The sequence below is a fragment of the Grampus griseus genome (assembly GCF_964374135.1).
Source record: "Grampus griseus genome assembly, chromosome: 19".
Taxonomy (NCBI): Eukaryota; Metazoa; Chordata; class Mammalia; order Artiodactyla; family Delphinidae; genus Grampus; species Grampus griseus.
In genome coordinates, this window is record NC_139013.1 from 57,530,214 (window position 1) to 57,552,540 (window position 22,327).

Below are 22,327 nucleotides of genomic sequence, written 5' to 3' on the forward strand. Positions count from 1 at the left end.
GCACACTGCACACGTTGCTTGCCCTCTCGTCAGAGAGGAGGGGCTGCACTGGGGAGTTGTCAGCGAGGTTCCTCTGTCCCCCACCCACCCCTCACCTCCCCGCCTGAGCTCTGGATGGGTTTGGACCAAGCCAGCCCAGAGTTGAGGGGCTGTGGGGTCGGGCAGCCCACTGAGAGGACCCCAGGGCCTCCTGTGTCCCTGTGCCCATTTCACAGAGGAGGAGCTGGAGGCCTGGAAAGGAACGGCGGCTTGCCGAGGGTCCCCGGGCAGCATCAGTGTGAGCGGCCCCTCTCTGCCTCAGTTTGCCCCCTGGTTCAATGGGCACATCCCAGTCCAGTGCCCCATTTTGCAAATGAGGTTTTGAAGACATCAGGAGGCTGGGACTAGAGTCCTGCCTCCAGGCAAGGAGGCGATGAGGGCAGTCTGGGTCTGAGAGAGGCCGCCCCGCCCTTCTTCCCCCCGCCCCGCCCCCCGCCCCCCAACTTTCAACTCGAGCATCACAGCCCCCAGCTGAGTGGTCTCAGGGAGCGTCTCCTATTTTCTCGTCTGTAGAACAGGGGTGACACGTGACACGGCATCTACCCCAGAGGCTGTGTCCGGTACCCACGCGGGGCTGGGACACAGAAGGTGATGAGCTGAGCACACCTGGGATCCCAGGTGAGATAGGGGCTGGGCTGTTGGTTGATGGGTGGCGTGTTGCTCCCACCCACACCAGCTGTCCGTGGGACCACTGGGCGGGCTGAGGACAGGGACCTTTGCCTCCGGGCCCGGGGGTTCCATCCCCACCCGGTGCCCCACAGCAGGGAGTGGGAGCTCAGAGATCGGGGCCCGCACCGTCCTCCGAGGGCTCCGGGCTGCAGGCCAGCCCGTGTCTCCGGAGCGGGAGGCCACTGCAGCGGGGGGCTGCCACGTGGCCTCGAGTCCTGGCCTTTCTGTGACCCTGTGGGCAGGTGGCCTCTCTCCTGCCTCGGTTCCTGCTTTTGGAGCAGAAGCTTAATAAGAGCACCTCCCTCCTGGGGCCTGCATGTGGGGTCCGTGAGATTCCCAGATACAAACTGTAAAGTGCGGTCCCGCAGGCAGGTCCTTGGTGGACGTGGCAGCCCTGGGAGCTGCTGGTTGCACTACTGACGTTTTGCCAGAAGCCCCAAGGGCTGGACGCTTCACACAGAGGCCTGCCTCCCACCCTCCTCCCCTTCGTGTGTTAGTTTCTGAAGAGGAGGGAGTCGTGGGCCGGGTGCCCTGACTGCACCTTAGGCGGGGCGGGCCCAGGCCCCATCAGTCCCTTTCCTGCCCAAGGGTCTTACCTGCTGTTACGATTATCATCGTTATTGACTGACCCATTTTACAGGCAAGAAAACTGAGGCCCTGGGAGACAGTAACATGCTCAGGAACTTGTGATCCAGGAGCTGGGTCTGTGGACCCCAGAGGAGGGCCGAGGTTTCTCTGGGCAGTGCCCACTCGGCCCCCCAGTCACCTGTCCTGCCCTCCTGAGTCATCCTGTGTCCTCCCAGGGCCTCCTGGGCCCAGCTCCTCCCCGCCTCCCCTCCCTCCTCCCTCCTCCCGAGTCTCCTGTTTGGGAGAAGGCAGTGCCCGCTGGGGCAGGAATGTGGTGGCTGACCTTGGGCCAGAGCTGGGGCACAGATAGGCAGGCCCCTCCCCTCTACCTCCTGTCCCTCGATCTGCCTCCCCTGGGCCTGCCGGCTACACCAGGGCCCCATCACCTCTTTTACGGGAGGGGAAAACACGGCTCCACAGCCGTGTTTTCCCCTCCCGTAAAAGAGGTGATGGGGCCCTGGTGTGCAGCTTCCGCGAGCCCCGGCGTGGGGCGAGCTTGGCCCTGGCCCCAGTGCTCCTGGTTCCCACGGGCCCCACCCCAGGACTGGAGCGGAGTGGGGACAGAGACCCAGCCAGTCAGCCTCAGAGCCTACCCCCTGTAAGCACTTCGCTGGCGTCCCCTCCCGTGATTCTCCATACACCCACTGAGGTTGGGGTTCTCAAACCATTTTGCACCCCAAAAAGAGGATCAGAGAGGGTGGACGGTTGCACCAGGGTCACACAGCACTCGAACGATGTGGAGATGGGGTTGATGGGGTGGTCTGTGCAACCCTGTGCCAGCTGCTAGACACCCCCAGAAGTGGCGGGCGGGCTGCTTCCTGGGAGGAGGGGGCTCTGCACTCGGGTGGCTGCCGGAGCTTCCCTGCGGTGGGGCTCTTGGGCTCTGCCGGGAGGCTCACCTTGCCTCCCTGAGCCTCAGTCTCCACCTCTGCAGGACGGGGATGTCTTGGGGACACCGGGCTGGGCGCAAGTCAGTTGGTTCCCCTACAAAGTACAGCTGTGATGCTGAGCTCGCAGGCAGCGAGGCTGCTGAGACCTTACAGCAGAGGTCCAGCCTGGGTCAGAGCCTCTGCGTCGTCTGTCGTTTGTCAAAGTTAAAATGAAGAGGAAGGGGGACACCTCTCCCCTCCCCCATCTCCCTTGCACTGCTTCCTGTCAGTTCCTCTTGGTGTCCCACTTCAAGCCCTCCAGCTTTCCCGATCTGCCCCGGCCACTTGCACCTGCCACAGCCTCCTGCCTTCATTTCCCTTTTCTCCACGCTGCAAGTCAGACCCAGGGAGCGGGAGGCCAGGGGGCCACAGGGCCAGGGGTCTCGGCTCCTTCCTGCGGTGGGCAGCGGGGGAGAGCTGCTAGAGAGCCCTCCACTGGAACAGCGGGCCCATGCTGCACTGCTGGACTCTCAGCTCCCAGGGAGGGCTTGGTGGGCCTGGGGAAGCCCCTCGCTGCTCTTCGGGCTGCTCTGGCAGCGGGCCCTCGGCCCCTTGCAACGAGAGACAGAGCTGGGGCTTCCCCCATCTGACCTGCGTTTACTGGGGCCCCAAGCTCATCCCGAGACTAACCCCAGCTCGTGGTCACTGGCCGTTAGACCAGGCGTTAGCTGAGCATTTACTAAGCCCCTGCTGGGTGCCCAGCACTTGCAGCCGTGAGCGCACGTCCTCCCCTCACAGCCTGTGAGGGGGGCTCAGCAGTTAGCCCGGTGCATGGAGGGGAAACTGAGGCTTAGAGGGTTTAAAGGTCAGACTCAGGACCGCGGCTCGAGCTCCCCACCCTGGGAGTGAGGAGAGGATGGCGACGGTTGTGGTGTCCAGGGCCAGAGCTCTCCCTGCGGGGCTTGGTGCCACCCTTGTTTACATCCAGGAAACTGAGGCTTTCCTGCGGTTCCAGGCAGCGTCCAGCTGTGGTCTCCTTGGTGGCTGTGTGACCTTGGGCAAGTCCCTACCCCTCTTGGGCCAAAGTGGCCGCTGCCCAGCCTTCCAGCTTCAGGAGAGAGACCAGAGCCACAGCTGAACCGGCACACGAAGGCCAGGCCCTCCTGGGGCGGTTCCTGGTCACATGGGCCCTCTAGGCAGCAGGTGGGGGGTGTCCTCGGGTGAGACTCTCGCTCCGCACCTCAGCGGCGTAAGTGCTCCCAGGGAATGAGTGGATTTGGACGCCCTTTCCTCTGAATGGGCAGATGTGTTCTGTTTATGGGCTCTGGGTGCCCCATCCCCTGGGGCATCCCATGCCGGGGCCCTGAGGGCAGGCAGGAAGCCCCAGCATTTTAGGGCCACACTGAGCGTACCCCGAGCCTCAGGTCGGGACCTGCGGGCGCAGAGCCCACCAGGATGTCCCCACCCTGCTCCTGGGGCTTGGGGCCTGGAAGAGGCTTCCAGCAGAGGTGATAGGGGACCCTGCGGGCCACAGGGCAGGAGGGCAGGCTGCCCACACTCCGGTCCCCCCACCATGCCCCCACACCACCCACCCTTTCCACTTCATGGGCCTGGCACGGCTCGGGAGGGCCTGGGACCACCCAGCCCCACTGGGGCTCTGAGGTGGCCTCCTGCCTCAGTTTCCCCTCCTGCACAACATGCACACACCCAGCTCCGCCCAAACCAGACATTTTCCCAGAGAGCAGAGGGACCGCGCCCCGCCACACACACACTCTCGCTGCAGTGGCCTTGATGGTCAGTGGGCACCCAGGCCCTCATGGGCCCCGGCCAGGTCCTCCTCTCCATCCTGGCTTTGCCCGCTGGGGCCTGGTCCGCCCGAACTGTCTCCCCGGTCCAGGCCTCTGGCAGGCGCAGGTTTCAGCTCCCGTGATAACTCGGAAAGTTGAACTGGCCCCATTACCGCGCCGAGATGGTTGGCGAGATACGGCCTTGATAATGGGGGAGATACGGCGTCTCGTGGCCAATGGCCCAGCCTCTCCACCCATTAACATTCCCCACCAGCGATCCCTCGCGCTATCTCCTCCATTTCCACTCCTCCCGCAGATAAGAATGGAAATTCTGACTTCATAGCTCACTGATTAAAGTGTCTGGATTTCTTGATAATACACAGATAAATTATGTTTTTGAAAAAGAAGGTAGGGAGGAGGGTGGGCAGGGTGGGGGCCGTCTCTCCCGGCCTGTCCTGTCCCCCTGGTCCGGCCATCAACCTTGGCACGTCCAGCCTGCACCTCCCAGGCCTCTGCACAAAGGCAGTGTCCGCGGGCCGGGCTGGGGAGGGAAGGTAGAGGCCTCCGCTGGGAAAGGCAGCAGCAGCGGCGGGGACCGTGTTGGAGGGAACGAGGGCCAAGGGTTGAGCCCTCGTGGGAGATTTAAACCTCCCCAGCTCACCGGAGCTGGGTGTGTGGACCCGGCTGCCTCGCCTCCATCTCCTGGGACGTATCTCTGGGCCTCGGTGTCCTCATGTGTCAGATGGGCCCAGGCTTGGGTCTCTCCTCTCCCTCCCTGACCCCTAGAACGAGCGGTGCCTGGTTATACACAGTCGGTGCCCGGTAGATGTCAAGGAGCCCGGCGGAGCCCCACTTGCCAGTTAGTTGGAGAAAGGGAGGGGCTCCCAGCTCTCTCTCCCTGCCCGGTCCCCAGCCACCCTGCCTTCGGAGGCCCGCCCGGCCGCCACGTGTGACGGCTGGCGCCCTGATGGGACTGAGGTACCATCTCCGCGTCTGTCTGGGTAAAGCTGCCTCCTTCAGCTGATGAGATCCGGTGCTGATGGTGCGATGAGTGCGATTAGGGCCACCGTGGGACTAATCCTCCCCGCTGAGGGACAGGTGCGGCAGCCACGGGCGAGGGGACGCTACAGAGGGGAAACTAGGCATCCTCGCCCCCTCAATGCAGAAAGCCCGGCAGAGGAGCTGCCTGGGGCTCCCGGCAGGCGCAGGGCAGCCGGCCATTTTCCTTGCTTTCTGCATTTATCTTTTAAGCAACTCTTGAGATACGAGATTCTCTGTGGTCCCAGAGACAGGAGGCCTGACTGGACAGTCAGTGACATTTCTGGGTGGCTCTGGGACTCCACGCTTAAAATCCGAATGGAGCCATTGTTAGCTGATAGCTCCCTTCCCTGAGCACTTGCATGTGCCAGGCCTGGGCGTGACCTGTGTTATCCTTTAGAGTCCTGCCGGCATCCTGGGAGGGGCACCTCTGGCCTCATTTCTCCTCGGGGGACTCAAGGTTCAGAGAGGTTGAGTAACCCACCCAAGGTCACACAGCATGGGAGGAAGCCGTAGAGACCTGACTTAGAGGCCTGGTCAAGGTCTGGGTCTCCCTCTTGGCTGCAGGCTCTGGGGATGTTGGCGGCCATGAGCTTCCACCTGCCCTAAGAGGACTGCCCTCTCTGTTTTGGGGGAAAATGCCCAGGCACAGAGAGGGTGAGTGACTTCTCAGGGCCACACAGCCCTGTCCAAGAGCGATGGACGATGGGGCGGCTGCTCCTGCTTGCGTCTGGAGGTCATTTCATCTGTCCTCAGAAAATGGGCCCCTTTGGTGATAAAGTTGGTTTCTTTCTGTCTTTGGGGTTTTATTTTGTTTCAGTATTCTAAAGGAAGTCAGCTATTTCCAGTAAAGTGGGTGCGTATGTGGCGGAGGGGGACCAGCATAGGGTGGGGTGACTGGGTCTGAATCCTGCCGCCTGGGGAGGGCGCCTGGGCAAGTGACTTACGGCTTCCTCACCTGTGCAGTGGGTGTGACTGCACTTCCGGCCTCCTCGGCCTTTGAGGCAGGAGACGGGAGAGAAGCAGGGAGAGCGTCCTGGGACACATGCTTTGGGGACGCGGGGTTCTCTCAGGGCACCTGCAGGGGTGCCTGCTGCACCTCCTCCTCGAATCCCACCAGCATTCTTCCTGGGCTGTTGGTGGCAAATGGCTCCAGGTTGCAGAGGCCCAGGCCCCTGTGCTCTCACACAGTGACCTGGGTGGTTCTGGAACATCGGTCCTGTGGCTCTGGGAGCCCTCCTCTTGGACCCTCTGCTTTCACCAGAGCCAGAGAGAGTGCAGAGGGAGGCTAGGGGGTCCGCCCCCATCGCTGTGGCTCACAGGCACTTCCCTGTTCTGAGCCTCCGTTTCCACATCTGTAAAACGGGGCTGAAGACACTAAGACCTGCCCCACAGGCGCCAGGCTGGGAGTCAGTGGCCCCTCTGGTCATCTCCCCTGGGGCCTCCCTGTCCCCGCCCAGCCGTGCCCTCCCGGGGCGCACAGGACTTCTCAAGGAAGGAGCTCAGTACCCGCTCTGCAGACCACCACCTTCAAGGCCAGGGAGGCCCAGATTCAAATCCCGGGCCCCGCACAGCCTTGCGGTGTCACCTCTCTGGGCCTCCCTGCCCTCGTCCTAAAACGGGAGTCAGCCCTCCTCAGGGCCCTTTTGCAGGGCTGGTGAGAGGGATCTGGGTTCTCTCTCGGGCGCAGATGCTCCCCTGCCGCCGCTGCGCTGTCACCCATCTCAGTGGTGACACCGACCCTCGGGACCCCTGCCCTTTCCAGCCAGGAGCTCCGGGCCTGGACACTGGGTGTGTTAGACACAGAGGGAGGGAGCCTGAGAGGGAGGCCCCTCGGCTCGGGTCCCGGGTGTGGGGGTGGGCTGGGGGGTGTGTTCCGCCCTCCCCCCGAACCTGAAAGAAAGAAAAGGGAACTGCGATAAAGAGCAGATAGGCTTGGTGGTGGAGCAGCCCTATCGCTGTTATCTATCTGCCTGCCTCTCCGAGCGGTTCTGTTGTTTCCTCTTATCTCACCCACCAAAATGCCAGGAACAAAGCCTGTGCACACGCGCTCACACACACTCACACACTCACACACCCGCGAGCCCACCGCCTTGCAACTCAGAGCCGCGAAAATGGTGCCACTAGATCTAAGGTGAAAGCAGGGGGGCCGGGTTCTCGTAAAATCATCATCAATGTCTCCATCACTTCGCAAAGAAAGGGGAAAAATAGCCCTCCCTGAGACGAGGCAGCGAAGAATAAGAAGTGGCCCTACAGGCCCTCCCTGGAGGGAAGGACCCAGGCTTGGGGTGGGGAGCCAGGACTGGAGGCGAGGTCCCAGCTGTGCTGCTGCGTCCTGGCTGTGTGACCTTGGGTCAGTATCTTTCCTGCTCTGAGTCATTCATAGTGGCGGAGAGGGGAGGATTTAAGGAAGTACCTGCGCTCTAACCAGAGTTCTCCCCGAGCAGCAGACCTGGGGCTAAGACGGGTCACCCTGAGCCTGGCACCCCTAGAAGCCACCCCCCAGAACCTGGTCCTCCCACCAGAGCTCCTTAGCCCTCAGGCTCCCCGGAATGGCCCAGCAGAGCCAGTCTCCCCGAGAGCCAGCCCAGGGCCCTCAGAGCCCAGTGCCACCCCCCATCCCACCCAGCATGGTCTCCCCAGAATCGAGCCCCCCACGCCCCACCCCCACAGCCAGGGAACCCAGGGCCTAACCTGTGTGTCCTCAGCCAATGGAAACGGGCATGCAAATGAGCAGGAGTGAGGCCTAGGGATTGGCTGAGCACTGTGCGGGGGGGCGGGCCTCCTGCAGGCGGGCCCTTAGTGTGGGGAGACACTGTCCTGGGCAGGACCTTGCCCCAGTGATGGAAAACTGGGTGCAGGGGGATGGACAGGCGGGCCTTTGGGTGACCTCCTGCTGACCTGCAGAGCCCAGACCCCCACAGCCTGAGTTGGGAGGCCAGGACTTGGGCACTCCCGAGATCAGTGCGGCCAGCTCCCCCTCCCACTCCACGTGTCTGGGGTACCTCCAGCCCCTGTGCGTGCTGTCCCCTCCCCCTCTGCCCTCCCCCGCTGGGATTTTCACCTGGACCCTCCCTCTGCCGCCCCGTGGAGCACCAGGCTGGGGGCGGGGCCTCCGCACCATCCTAGGGAGTCGCGGTCCAGCCCGTTTGCCAAAGCTGCCTCGCAAACCTGCGTCGCGGTCTGTACGACGGGAGGCTCTGGCCTGTCTGCCTCCAGGGTTTCTGTGTGCTCCCTGGGCCTGCGTCCCCATTCACACAGTGAGGGCTCACACAGGAGGTTCTCCGGGGCGTCCTCCTCTATCTGTGGCTGTGGTGTATTCTGGAAACAGGGTTCTCCACAGCTCCCATTTTAGAAATCTATCTGACAAGAGGCCATGTCCATAGGAAGCGTTCAAGAAACTTGGGGGGATTCTCACGATGTTCAAAGGCACTTTGCACCTCTGGGATGTCTTGTTGGCAAGATGGGGCCCAGAGTCCAGCCAGAGGCCCCCCCAGCTCCCATGGCACCCACAGGGCTCTGCGACCTGAAACGCAGCCACAGGCGTGGGCGTTTTTCAAAAATGTATAAGTGGAAAGTGGCAGAGGGGCGAGGAGGGAAGGAGTTCGGGCTGAGATCGGGGGGGGGGGGGGGAACGGGGAGGGGGCCGCGAGACCAGAACCAGACTGCCGCTGGGTGACCACGGCAGGGCAGCAGCTCTGCCTCCCCCAGCACAGCGCAGGGCACACAGCCGGTGCTCCATGAATACTCCCTCGACCGGGCTCTAAATCTGCCCCCCACCCTGGGCCCTGTCCCAGGGGAGCAAAGCAGAACCAAGGAGCAGAGGGAACTGGGAGGAGAATAGCCCCTGCGAGGGGTCGCGGCCACGGGGGTCATGCGCAGAGCCTCGGCCTCGCTGCTCCGGGGCTGGCTGCCTGGGAACGGGGTGGACGAGAGACCAGGCAGAGGCAGATGACGTGTCGGGGGAAGAGCGTTCCTGGCAGAGGGAACAGCAGAGGCAAGAGCCCTAACCGGGAAAGAGGCGTGACGGTTGGGGAGAGAGGACAGCAGCTGGGACAGGCCTGGTGCTCGGTCTGGGCTCCCTGGGTATTCCTGGATGGGGGCGGGGAGCGGAGGCACCGGGCTGCAGGGGCTGGAGCCAGGCCAGGGAAGCCTTGGCCCACTCCGTGGGAGAGCAGCAGAGCTGGGCCATGACCCGCTGCAGAGGTTTGCCTGGGACCGTTCACGGGACCAGTCAGCTCATCTGACCTCCGTCATGGACGTGCTCCCCAGCATCTCCAGCCCCGATCCGTGGACGCAGGACCAGACCCCGGCAAGCCCTGGCCTATCTCTGCACTCAGCAGTGGCCTGGGGCAGCGTTGTGGGGAGGGCTGTGTGTCTCTGAATCCCTAAGGAAGGGAACAGGCACTCAGGGAGCACCTGCTGTGTGCTCCACGGCACTGGGCGGCAGACTCGTGTGTGTGTGTGGGGGGGTGAAATACAGATAACACAGAACTTACCGTTTAGCCGTTTCCAGTGTGTACCTCAGTGGCAGTAAGTGCGTTCATGAGGCTGTGCGGCCATCAACGCTATCCATTTCCCGAAATTTTCCGTCTTCCCGACAGAAGTTCTGTCCCCGTGGAACGCTGGCTCCCTCCCCCTCCAGCCCTGGGCGACCTTCCTTCCACTTTCATCCATGAATTTGAAGCTGTTGTTTTAACTCCCAATGTTTCAGTTGAGGAAACTGGCTCAGGGAGGTGAGGGGCCTGCCGGTGGGATTTAAGCCCAGGTGCACCGCCGCCCCCAGCTTCCTGGACACTGTGGCTCTGGGCCCCGTGGAGACGAGGGATGCACTGGGCCAGGAGGTCTGGGGTCCAGCCCTGCACAGCCACCACCTCCCCGTGGGCCCAGGAAGCACCTCGGGACCTCAGTGGGAGCAGAGTAGATTGGCTGCCTATGACCCAGGCGCACCCAGCAGGGATACAGGCCCGGCCAAAGGACCCTGCTTCTTCCTTTCTTGCTGCACGCCATCCCCGGGGCACTGGAGAGACACCTGGGGTAGTGTGGCCCCAAGTCTGGACACTAGAGCCTCCCAGGCCCGGTGTACATCCCGCTGCTGATCTGCAGAGCATCAGGAGGGCCTGCCTGGAGGAAGAGGAGCTAGCCACCCCCCCAGGGCCGTGGCACCATGGTGTGAATGAAACCCAGAGCCCAAGTGGGCGCGGGAGTCCCCGTGACAAGAGGACCCTCTCACGGGGGCCCTAGTGTGGGACCTGGGGCAGTCGTGCCCAAGGGCTGGGTCTGCAGATGAGCCCGGGCAGGCCTGCCCTCCTGGTACCTGGCCACGGGCCCCAAGGGGCTGCAGCCCCAGGGGTGAGAGCTGAGGAGGGCTCGGCGCCTGGCCCATGCCCCTCGGGGTCTCCCACCCCGCCTATCAGATGGCAGGGCCCTGTCACACCGGAGCCTCATTCCCTACCAGGAAGCCGTCTGCCTCTGTCCATCTGACGGCAGGCCACGCGGATGGCTCCATGAGCTGCGGCCCCACTCCCACCTGTCAGTCCTTATCGGCCCATCCGGAGAGAACCACTCCAGAGCCTGCAGCCCCTGTTCTCGAGCACGACTCCCGTCTCCTCCTCCGCGGGCCTCCTTCATACTCACAGCTCTATGCCGTGGCCTCGGCCACCCTGCCACGTGCCGTGGCCTTGGCCGCCGCTCCCGCCCCGCGCTGTGGCGTCGCCCCGCCCCCTCCCCACCAGTCACACGTGGGGTCTCTGTCACATGCTCCGAGTGCGTTCTTGACAACCGCCTCGGCCCACAAGTGGCCTCGGGGCCCTCCCCGCCCCACCCAGGCCACGTGGTCTGCACCCCTCCCCCAGGAGCGTTCGTAATCGGTTCTCCAGAGTGAAACAATCTCGTGTAATCTATCAGCGGCTATCGGGCCCATCGGAGGCCGGGAGTGGCCGGGCCCGGAGATGGCGCCAACCTCTAGCCTTGATAAAGTCTCCGAGTTCAGCAGTGATGAATGTTGAGTAAGTGCAGGCCGCCGATAGGATGTTGACTTGGCAGCCCTGCGGCTCCGGCTGAAACCAATCTCTCCCCTATCAGCCGGGCTGGGCTTTCTGGGCTTTCTCAGGCCCCGCTCTTTCTTCCCGCCTCCTCTGCTCCCCTTTCTCTCCACCTTGCCCGCCTGGGCCCCTGCCCCCAGGGACCGAGGTGGGGGACCAGCCCGCTGGCCCTAGCCCGAGAGACGGGACAGGCTCTGGGCAGGGGAGGATGCGGAGCCAGACCAAGGAGGTGGCAGAGAACTGGGGACTGCCTGGAGGCGGTGGCCGGGCCTCGGCAGCTGCACTCTGGAGTCCTTCCTGCAATCCAGCATCCACATTCTTCCGCTTAGTTTCCCACGGTGCCGAGAATAAACCCCGGCCGGCCACCCTGCTGCTCCGGCTTCTCTGCCTCTCTCAGCCTTGGTGCTCTTTCCTCAGCGGCCCAAACCCACCAAACTCCTTCCCAATTCCGGAACTTTGCACTGGCACTTCCCTCTGTCTGGAGTTCCCCATTCACAGTCCCAGCTTAAATACCGCCTCCTCTGAGGAGCCCTCAGTGACCACTCCCACACCCACCCACCATTCTTTGTCCTGTACCCATCCTGGCCCTTCATGATACCCAAGGTGTGTGTTCACCCCCCACCCAGACTGTTTACCCCCATCTGGACCTGTTTGCTCACGGCTGACCCAGCACATGGAAGGCCTGGTGGAGGGAATCACGGTGCTCCTGCGAAGGACCCCATCTGGGGGCATCTTTATCTCCTGCAAAGCCCTTCCCTGTCCACACTGACAGCGGCTCTGTGAGGTTGGTGGGTCGATACCCATTTCCCATATGGGTAAACCGAGGCCTGGGCAGGTTCCCCGGGCACAGTGCAGTCTCGGTTCTGCTTGGTCCTGAAGAGCCGTGTGGCCCAAGGTCCTGCGCTCTGAGGGCGGCTGCTCCTGGCCCGTTTCCCTCTTCGCACTGTGGAGCCGGTTGCCCCACAGGCTGGTGCTGGTGCAGGGCCTGGCAGAGCTTCGTAAACTGTCGAGGGCTGTGCTTACTTGTCTCGGGTCTGAGCCAGAGGGAGCAATAGCTCCTGGAGGGAGGGGCCCTGGGTGCCAGCTGCGTCACACCCCTGCTGACCCCCTACCACAGCCAGGGGAGCAGGCGGACACCCCCCTGTTGCCTCAGGGATCAGTCCGAGGGGGCAGACAGCAGTCACACAGACCAGGGAGGGGGGCTGCCCACAGGAGAGGGAGCCAGGAAGGGACACTGAGGCTGAGTGAGGGGAGAGGAGGCCTGGGAGCCACACAGACCTGGGTCCAAGTGCCCCCCAAGCAGGCCCCCGTCTCTACAAACAGGGACGGTGGGTTTGGGGGGCCTTGGCGAGAATGCAGGGCTCGGGAGGAGAGAGCAGGTGGCAGCCCGTCGCTCCCGTAGCTGTGAGGCCTTGGGCAAGCTTCTTTACCGCTCTGTGCCTCGGTTTCCCCACCTGGACAATGGGGTGACACTAAGGGTCGTTACAAGGATCAGAAGCCCCTTGTGGTGAGTCCAGAGCCCGGCCTGCTGCAGAGGCCGCCCGAGCCCTTGCTCTGCTACCGTCGTCGTGGTCACGGTGATGGTGGCATTACTCCTGCCTGGGACAGGCCCAGCGCTGCCCGTGGTCCCTCCTGCCCTGGGCGGCCTCGAGGGGTGATGCGTGCCGGGGGTCCGGGCGTGGCCCTGGGGCCGGGGCACCTAAGCCCCCCAGGTTCGCCCGTCAGCTGCAGGCTGGCCGCAGGGGGAAGTGGTGGTGGCTGGGGCTGGTATGTGGTGCAGACCCCCGGGTGTCAGTGCCCCATCTCCCTGCATCCTGTGGGGCCCCATACTCACCCAGGCCTCAGAGCCCCAGGCAGGGCCAGCCAGCTTATCTTCCGCCAGTGGGGGCAGGGGGCCCGCTCAGGGTCCCCGGGGCTGAGTCCCTGCTCACACCACCCCCAACAAGCAGGCTCAGCCCCCAGGCTCCCCTCTGGCCCCACCGCCACCACTGTGGACCCGGGTGGCCCCCAGCCGTGCCCGGCTCTGAGCCCACCTGTTCCCCTCCCCGACCTGTCCCGCAGTCACCAGAGTTCCCGGCGCACCTACTGTGCACCAGAGCTGGGGACGCCCCAGTCTCCAGGTACAGAGACGGAGAAGGCAGTGATGGAGTAAGTGTGCAGCGAGAAGGCGGGCGGTTCTGAGCCGGGACAGTTCAGGCCAGGACGGCCTCACCAGAGCCAGGGGAGGGCGGGCACCGGCGTGGGTCGGGGTGGCCGCAGCCCACGGTCAGGGCTTCAGAGACGGAGAACCGAGGTGCACTCCACACCCTTGCAGCCCAGTCGCCAGACCTCCTGTGAGGAAGTGAGAGCACAGGTGCGAACAGTAGGGGTCTGGGGGAGGGACAGGGAAGCCAGGACAGTGCACAGCCAAGCGGGGGTGCCCGGCGCTGCGTCAGCCGAGGGTGTGGAGAAGTGACTGGGAAAGGCAGTCTCAGATCCTGACTGACCCCTGCAAAGCTTTGGAGAGAAGCGGGTGGGGATTTGGGCTGCTGGAGTGTCTCTTTGTTGAGCCTGGGCTACAGGGGGCCCTGGGTTTTGTCTGGGTTACCTAGGACTGTCCTGCTCATCTTTCAGTGAACATGCCTCCAAAAGGTGAATGACACTTAAAGGATGGATTTTATTGTATGCCACTGATATCTCCCTGCGATATTTTAATGCGTTCAAAGCTGAAGTAGGTTGCAGCACTCGTGTTCCTTGGAGTACGGGGTCCCTGTTCCCGGAGCGCATGGGGCCTCCGCTGGCCTCCGCTCTGAGCACCCAAGCTCTTCCTCGACGCCGAGGGCTCCCCTTGCCCTCCCATGGCCCAGAGTGTGTTGTGCCAGCGGCTGGCCACTCTCCTCGGCCTGGCTTTCTCAGGACAGCGTGCCACCAGCACCTCCCGGGCGTGGCCTGGGTGCACATGGGGCCAGGAGGCTGCGCGCATCAGGTCCAGCTCACAGCCTGGCAGCAAAGGCGGGTGAATCCACGGTCACTCAGCCCCAGCCGTGCTGGGGACCTGCCCACCCAAGGCGGGGGCCAAGCCTGAGAGGCCGAGGGTCCGGGCTCAGGTCTGCTCCTCTGGAAGGAGGAGTGAGCCCCCTGCTGCAGGGTGCGCCCGCGCACCACCCAGCCCACCCTTGGCGGGGAGCCAGGCTGCCCCCCAGCGCCCTCCCGTCTCCTCTGTCCCAGGGCCACGCCTGCCACCGGGTATGGGGCGGGGGAGGACCAGCGTGGGAGGGCATCTGGACCCAGGCCCCCGGCGCACACGGAGGTTCAGACCCTCGCCCTCCCCTCCGCGGGGCAGCCTGCCCACTCGAATAAGCCATTATCTCGCCAACATCCTCTTTGTGGTCGCCCTGGCTGTCAGCAGGAACTGATCCTGGGTTGATGAGGGCCGCTGGCGGGTCACAGTGGAGGCCTGTGGGCCCCTCCCAGCCTGAGCTTGCCGAGGAAGAGAGGCCCCTCTATGCTCCGCGGGGGGGCCCGCATCTCGTCCCTGCTGCCGTGGGTGCAGCCCGCTAGGGGCAACGCCGGCAGCACCTCCCATGGCGTGGGCTGCGGGGCGGGGTCTCCCTCCGTCCTCCGCTGGGCACTGGGGGAGGGCAGCAAAGCATCAGAGCAACACCCCAGGGGACAATGCAAACCAACGTAAGGCTCCAGGGATGACCCGAGTGTGGGAGAGATTTCAGAGGTAGGAGGAGGCCTCAACCAGGCAGGGGAGCTGTCCTGGCAGAGGGACAGCGTGGGCTAAGGACCCAGGCCTGGAGGGGCGTGGACAGCGGAAGCAGTTTGGCTGCCATCCAGGGAGTGAGGGTGGAGGGAGCGGGGAGGAGCTGGGAGCCAGGACGGCCCTGTGCTAATGGGCCTGGACCTCCTGCCAGAGCGGCCCGGAGAGCAGTGGGCAGCTTCTAGCCACGTTTGGGGGGTGGACATGAGGTGGACCCTCCGAGGGTGTCCAGCATCCGTGCTGGGCCTTGGTACCCTAGCGGGAGGGTGGGCACGAGAGGACCCACAGGCGCCCAGGGGGCCTCCCAGATCGTCAGCCTCCCCCCACGATGCCTGCACCCCTGTGCTGTGCGAGCTTCTCAGGGACCATGGGCCGGAACCCACCTTCCTTCTAAGTGCTGGCAAAAGTTTTAAGAAGTTCTGCTTAAATGGGACCCTTGCTAGGCCCTGATGACCTTCCCTGGGGCCGAGGACCTGCCCCTGTCTGCCCGCCTCCCCCCTTTGCCCCTTTCCTGGCAGCCCTGGGCTCTGAGGCGTGGGCCACCCCTGCCCTTCACCAGAGCCCCGTTCGCTGGGCTCCGCCTGCCGCCCCGTCCCTGCTGGGGGCTCCCCTTCTCGCCCGCTTCTCTCCATCCAGCTCAGCCTGGAAATCAGCCCAGCTCCTCGTTAGAACTGGGGGCAGAGAGCAAGTCACATGGTCCCGAGGGGCTGGGGCCGCCTCTGTGCTCGGGGCCTCTGTCTCCTCGTCCCCCAGCCCCAGCTGGACCAGAGCCCGTCCTGGCTGGAGGGTCCCAAGCCCCCGGGACACAGCGCAGCCGCCCTCGGGGAGAACGGAGCTGTCCCCACCGCCTCCTGTCCCTGCCGTGGCCCGAGCTGCCCCACTGCCCGGCGGTGGGAAAGTCTGAATCTGTTGCTATTTTCTCTCTGTTATCGGGCCCTTATCTGGCTGCTGTGTGCCGCCCAGAGGCCAGGGTCTCTCCCTGGCAGCGCCATGCCCCCTCCCGCCCACCGGCTGACCAGGGCCAGCGGGACAGGAGGCCGGGCCGTCCGCCAGCCTAGGGGGAGGTCTTTCTCTTCCACCCACACTGCCCTCCTCAGGCCCCAGACCCTCATTCCCCTCCCTCCAGCCGTGCCCCTTGGTCCCCACGCCCCTGTCCATGCCCCGCCCCCCATCGCACCCCCAGAGGGGCAGGTGTGGCACCTCCCCGGAGAGTTGAAACAATAACAACAGTTGTAATAATAACCCCAGGTCTGTGCTCGGCACCCACGGGCACCACATTGCTGAACCCTGAGCCCAGCCCATGACTCGAGGCTGCTATAACCCACAGCTTTCCGTGAGGAAGCTGGGCTCGGGGAGGCGTGGCCTGCACAAGGCCACAGGCCTCAGCATCCCGCTCCTCCTTCTGCCTGGAGTGCTCTTCCCCAGCCCCGCCCGCAGGCAGCCTCCTGTCCCATCCCAGATCTCCACTCACTCGTCGCCTCCTCCAGGAAGCCTTCCCTGACTGTCACTCCACCTCTCCTTGGTGGCAATGACCACACTTGGATTTTTCACGTTTCTTTCCTCGGGGGTACGTGTTGGCTGCTGCAGGGTCCCCAGGAACTTGTGCAGGGAGATGGACTCGGGGGAGGTTTCACGAGTGAATGAAGAGCGCAGGAGTGAACGGCAGTTGAGAAGGAGGCCGTGGGCGCTCAGGTCCACCGCACCCCAGGCTGTGCAGGTGGGGATGTCGGGGGACGAGCAGGGCCGCGTGCCCACCAGCGTCCACCCCACCCCCAGGCCATCGGGCCTGCGTTCATGCTCCGGCCCTGACACAGAAGGGGGCCTGGCAGGTGCCCCCACCTCTCCTTCCTCCTCTGCATTGGGAACACAAAGGATCTCCCCACAGAGGCATAAATGGCTGTGTAATGGCAGCCACATAGCGGGACCGCAGGAAAGCCCCACGCCCGAGGTCAAGCGCGGAGTCCAGGTGGAGGCTCGTGGGGCTTTGCTCTGGTTGTTCCTCGTAATGTTTCCAGTGGCTGGGGGGGCGGGCACAGCCTGCAGGGGCCGGCGGGGGTTCGGCCGGGGCCTCCAGATTCCCTGTCCAGTGCTCTGAGCCACCCCGCGCTGCACGCCACCTGGCAGGTGCACCCCAGGGCCACCTCGGGCGATTCTGCCCTCCTCGGCTGCCAGCTCCGGCTTTCTTTGGGGCAGTCATCCAAAGGACCCCTCATCCAAAGGCCCCCCAGCTGCCTCCACATCACAGCCGGGAGGGCCATCAATCATCGGCAGCCTGGGCCTTGGAAGGGAGTCGGGTCATCCCGCTGCACAGAGCCTGTCTCCGTAATTCAGTTTTAAAGCATGAAAAAAGGGAGTTGATGAAATTCCGCTATCAGCGCCAAGCCAATATGCAAAATATCTCACCCCCAATCAAATAGCTATTATGTTTTCATTTCCATTTCGGCGTCCGGCTTAATGAGCAGGAGACGGATCGGCTGGCGGGGCGTCTGCTTGCCGTGATAACTGAGGGGCTTCGGGCAGCGGGGGCCGTACCCGGTGCTGGGGACCACCGTCACCACCCGTGGACGCCCCCAGACAGGTGCTCGGCCTTGGGCCCAGGCCTCTCCTCGCGCCGGGCAATGGGGCCAGCGTCACCCTCACCCCAGGTCATCAGCGGGCGGGGGCAGGCATGGGGCCACACCTGCAGCAGAGGAGGGCCGTGGCCTCAGCAGCGTCCACGTGGGTGGTGTGTGTGGGGAGTCGGGCTCCTGCCAAGGGCCACAGGCAGGTCAGTCCACGTGGCCGGGCCTCCGTTGACTAATCTGCGAAGTGGGCATGACTCGGCCTCACCTCTGGGGTGTCGGAAGGCTCCCAGGCACTGGCCCATCGTGCCTGGCATCAGGGCCTGCCTCTTGCGGGCCCCTCCCTCCTGCTGGCCCTCCACCCCCGGGCTGCGAGGTGGGCAGGGGGCTTAAGGGAAGACATTTGTAGAAGGCTGAGCACAGGGCTAACATACAGGCGGCGCTTAATAATAGCAGTGCCCTGCTGGGTACTGGGTGGTAGCAGCTGACGCCGGTGACGGGTGGTGTTTCCTGCGCACTTACTACGTGCCAGGCGCTGACCGCGGCTCCACACAGGTGAAACCGAGTTTCGTTCTGCGGGGCCAGAGCCGTTCTGCTTTCCGACCACAGGAAGGTGGAGTGACTTGCCTGTAGTCACACAACAAGGACACCGCCTGCCTGGCCATGGGTCGGCCTGGCTCCGTAGTTGGGGTGTCTGACCATACAGGGCCCCACAGGGGTCGAGCAGGGTCCTTCCTAGCCCAGGGCACCCCGGGAAGCAGCTGCATCTCACCCCAGCCAGTGGAGAAAGCTTCCTCCCAGGTGGAGTGGGGACCCCGGTGCACAGGTGGCCCCGGGGTGTCGGGGGGCTCCAGCAGTGGCTCCGAGGCAGATGTGGGGCAGGGCTGGGGCAGGATTCGCAGCGTCGCATCCTGCTGTGGGCCTGGAGCCGTTCGCTGGTTGATGACTGTCTGCTGTGTTATCAGCGTGTTAATTGTGCTGGAATGAATTAGCGCATTAGGGTAAATTGCTGCAGCCGCAGCCTTTCTTCACGCTCCTGTCACGCTTTGTGCGGAGCGGGTGCCTTTGTTCTCCCACAAATGGAGCCGTCAGGAGCTCAGGGCCTCCCTGGGTGGCTGAGGCCCACCTGGGCGGGAGAGGCGTGTGCCCGGGCGGGTGCAGGGCTCTGGTCGCTGCAGTCCCCGAAAGCAGAGGCTTCACACCCATTCTCCAGAGCCGGCCGCTGAGGCCCTGGAGTCCCGGCGTCGGCAGGAGAGACCACAGCTCTGGGGCACCATCTCCAGCTCTGAAGGAGCCGCAGAAGCACCTGGGCTTCTAGAAGGAGTTAGGCAAGCAGGCCTGCGAGCTGTCCGCCAGGGCAACCGGCAGTGCGGGCTGGGGGCCAGTCCCACGGGCCGGGGAGCCTCTGCTCTCCTGCCCCGGCGTCTGCCAGGGGAGGTCACGGGGGGTCAGACCTCTCACCTGTCCCAGAGGCACGAGTCGGGTGTGCCCAGCCCGCCGCAGAGCCCACCGTGCGGGCGCGTTGATGAGAGACCGTGAGGCTTAGCCCAGGGCTGGTTCTGTGTGGTCTGAGCCCGGCCTCGGCCACGGGAAGTGACGGGAGGTGAGCGCCTGCGCTCCTGCTATCAGTACAGCTCTGAGGGGTCCCGGGGAGCCCGGGGCCCGTGGGTCTGTGGGGCCAGAGCTAGAATCCAGAGGGTGCAGCCGGACAGGTGTCTGCACAGGAGGAGCTGGGGAAGGTGGTGGGGCAGGGGGCAGCGCTGCCCGGGCACCTGTCTCGGGCCCCAGGGCCCAGCTGAGACAGGGTGGAGGGGGCCTGTGGGGGATTCGCAGAGCAGTGTGAAGCGGGACAGCTGTTCTCCGCCGTTCTCTCCGCCCACAGCGCTGGCACTGCCCCTCTGACCTCGGGGGCACACGTTGCCACCCTGGCCTGCACTCCGGGACACGCTGTGGGTCTGGCTTCGCCACCCTCCTAGGTGGTCTGGGGACTCAGTCTGCCTTCCCACCTGTACGGAGGGCTCCATGGGGCACCCCCCGCGTGAGACCTGAGGGAGGATTAGTGGGCCGCGGAGGCTGGACTGCAGACGCTGCGCACCCACCTGTGTCCCATCAGCCATTTACCCCCTTAATCAGGCTGACGAGCTCTTCCTGTGTGCCAGGCACTGGGGCCCGCCCTCTGCACGTACCCTCAGAACCTCAGAACCTGAGTGTGGCAGCTCCTGGAGGAGGGGTCCCAGGCACAGGGGGCAGGTGTGCAGAGCCCCGGGAGATGTTTACCTGCGGGGGTTGTGGATGTGCGCCGGGACCCTGGGACCCCGCAGAGGGTGCGCCTGCATTTCGGCAGCCCCCAGAGGCCCCGCCCAGAAGACGCCAGCGCAGCGCTGCGCTCACGCGTGGAGCCGAGAAGAGGGGAGGGGTCGGGCTGCCCGGGGCCAGCGTCCCGGCAAGAGCGGCCTGTGGGGCCGGCAGAGGCTGCGGGGCAGGCGAGGTGAGCAGGAGGCCGGGTGGCCCCCAGGCGTTGGTGCAGGGCTTGGGGTGGGTACATGGGTGGGGTTCGCACATCTACTCATGGGGGACCTGGGGGAGAGCCCCCGTGCTGACGGCCGCTCCCTCGAGGCCTCTGACCGCCTGGGGGGCCGAGACCCTGCTCGGACCCCACTGCGCCCGGCCCCGGGGCTGTGCCTGTGCCGGGGGGGTCAGGACGCCGGCTGTGGGGGGCAGCGCCTCACGACTCCCCTGGGGCTGTGTCTGCAGGTTCCCTCAGAGACATGGAGGCCAGAGAAGAGGCCCAGGCCGCGGACACCGGCCTCCCGGAGCGAGAGGCCACAGCCCTGGAGCCCGAGCCCCCGAGCCCTTCCAGTCCAGGTGAGTCGGGCGGTGGACGTGGCAGGCTGGGCCCTGGCATCCTGGCACCCTTCCCCGCGTCCGCATCCTCGCTGCGACTTCACAGGAGCCAGTTCCCGCTGAGGACTCAAGTTCTCACACCTGCGAAATGGGCGTTGCACCGAGCGGTGTCTGCGGGCTGCCCGTGCGCACTGGGGCTTGGAGGAGCTGGTCCGGGTAGAGGAGATGCACACACCTGCAGAGGGTCTGGGAAGCCCAGCCCTAGTGGCAGAGATGGGCAGAGCAAGGCCCCGGTGGGGAAGGTCTAGTCCAGGGTGAGGCAGGGGGTCATATGGGCACTGAGTGACCTGGGGAAAGCCACACCCCTTCCCGGCCTCCGTGTACCCTCGATGAAACGGGCTTGCGTGCCTCAGCACACGTGGGGCTCGGTACCGAGCAGGTTCTCCTGTTAAGGCAAATCACCCCATTTTACAGACGGGCGAATGAGGCCCAGAGAGGTTATGTGACTTGCCCAGGGTCGCACAGCCTGTAAGCACCTGAGCGGGATGCAACCCTAAGTCCGGGTTCAGGTTGGTTCTCCCGTCCCCTCTGTCTGCTCCCCACCCTACCCCACCCTGGACACCTGGAACCTCTCCTGGGGCCCTCCTGGCAGTCTCCCCAGGGTTTGGGGGCACTTTTCTGAAGCTGAGAACAGGACTCGGAAGGAGAGACTCCCACACACACACCCAGGGCTGAATTAACCTGACATTAGGAGGCCTTCTCTGTCTGGGTCCCCGGAGGGGCCTCAAAGCCGGGCCATCCTCTCAGGCCAGCTGTGCCCTCAGAGACCCCCAAAGACCCCCCCAAGAGTCTGGGCCTCACTGCGGTGGAGGCCCTGGGGGAGGTCAGTGCCCTCACCCCTGTTTTCCAGAAGGGGGAGCTGAGGCTGGGGGGTTAGCGGAGGGAGGACTGGCGGGGTGGGCTCTGCCCTGGCCCCTGCTCTGAGCCCCGCTCCCCTCACCCCCCTCGCCCCGCTCCACCCTGCCGGCCGTGGACAGCAATCTCACTCACATCCCCATTCCATATCACGAAGCCCTGTGCACAGAGGCTAGTTACCCCTAGACAATAGTCCCATGGGGGAGATGTAGCCATAAATGGGGCCGTTTTAGTGGGTGGTGTGACCAGGATTGAAGGCAAGATGGGGTGGGTGTGGCAGTGAGCAGAAACCTGCAGGACGGGTAGAGTTCCCCGTGCTACACACACCTGTACGTGCAAAGGCCCTGGGGTGGCACAGAGAGGGGACAGGAGGAGAGCCCTGCAGGGCTGGGACTGGGGGGTGGAGATCCTACACAGACGGTGGGGGGCTCCTCACTGTGGACCCCCATCCCCAGAATGTGCCAGAGTCTCCCCCGGCTGACCACAAGCCCCCAGTAAGCCTCGTCCTCTGAGACCCGCTGGCCTGTGTCCCTTTGCCCCGCGGCAGCCCCTTGGGGTTACTGGGGCTGTGCAGTGAGGAGGAGGCTAGGCTAGCAGGACTTGAAACCAAGGCAGGGGCTACTGTCACCCGCAGCTGCCCCGGGGCAGCAGGCGGGGTGGAGGCTCAGGGCCTGGGCTCTGGCGCTCTGTTCACAGCTGTTACTGTCTCTACCCTCACCGTCACCATAAGTGTTTAGTGCTGCGGCCAGCGTTCACCCTGGCCTGTCCCCGCCCGGGCTCCTGCCCTTTCTGAGCCTTGGTTTCCGCATCTGTAACGGGGCGCCAGCCCCTCCGAGGGCCCAGGGAGTGGCGAGGGGCCCCCCATCACCACCACCGTCATCGGGTGCTGTGTGCTAATGGGGGCCACGCTCTCCAAAGGGCTAGCGGCTGGTTACTGGTGGACTTTGCCCTGGGGAGCCGGGCCTCTTATCTGATCTGGGAGCTGGGCTGCACGGGGTGGGGGCGGGGGCGGGACTGGGGAGGAGCTGGAAAAAAACAGCCGGGGTTGCACCTGGCACAGGCCTCAGTGATAACGCGCCGATGGGCGCGATAAGACGGCAGGAGCAATGTCTGCCTGTCGGGCGGGCCCGGTGCGGCTCCCGCGCAGTGGCTGGAGCTCGGATGCCAGCCGCGTTGATTTATAGCCAAA

The 22,327-nt window shown here is 64.6% G+C and overlaps 1 protein-coding gene across 1 annotated transcript in view; it reads left to right on the forward strand.

Annotated features, from left to right (window-relative positions):
* Nucleotides 1-22,327, forward strand: part of ZFPM1 (zinc finger protein, FOG family member 1) — a 67,651-nt gene that overhangs the window by 5,523 nt on the left and 39,801 nt on the right. The window contains exon 2 of the mRNA XM_082676212.1: nt 20,134-20,244. Coding sequence (XP_082532338.1) covers nt 20,134-20,244 — 111 coding nt within the window. The remainder of the gene's footprint in view (nt 1-20,133; nt 20,245-22,327) is intronic.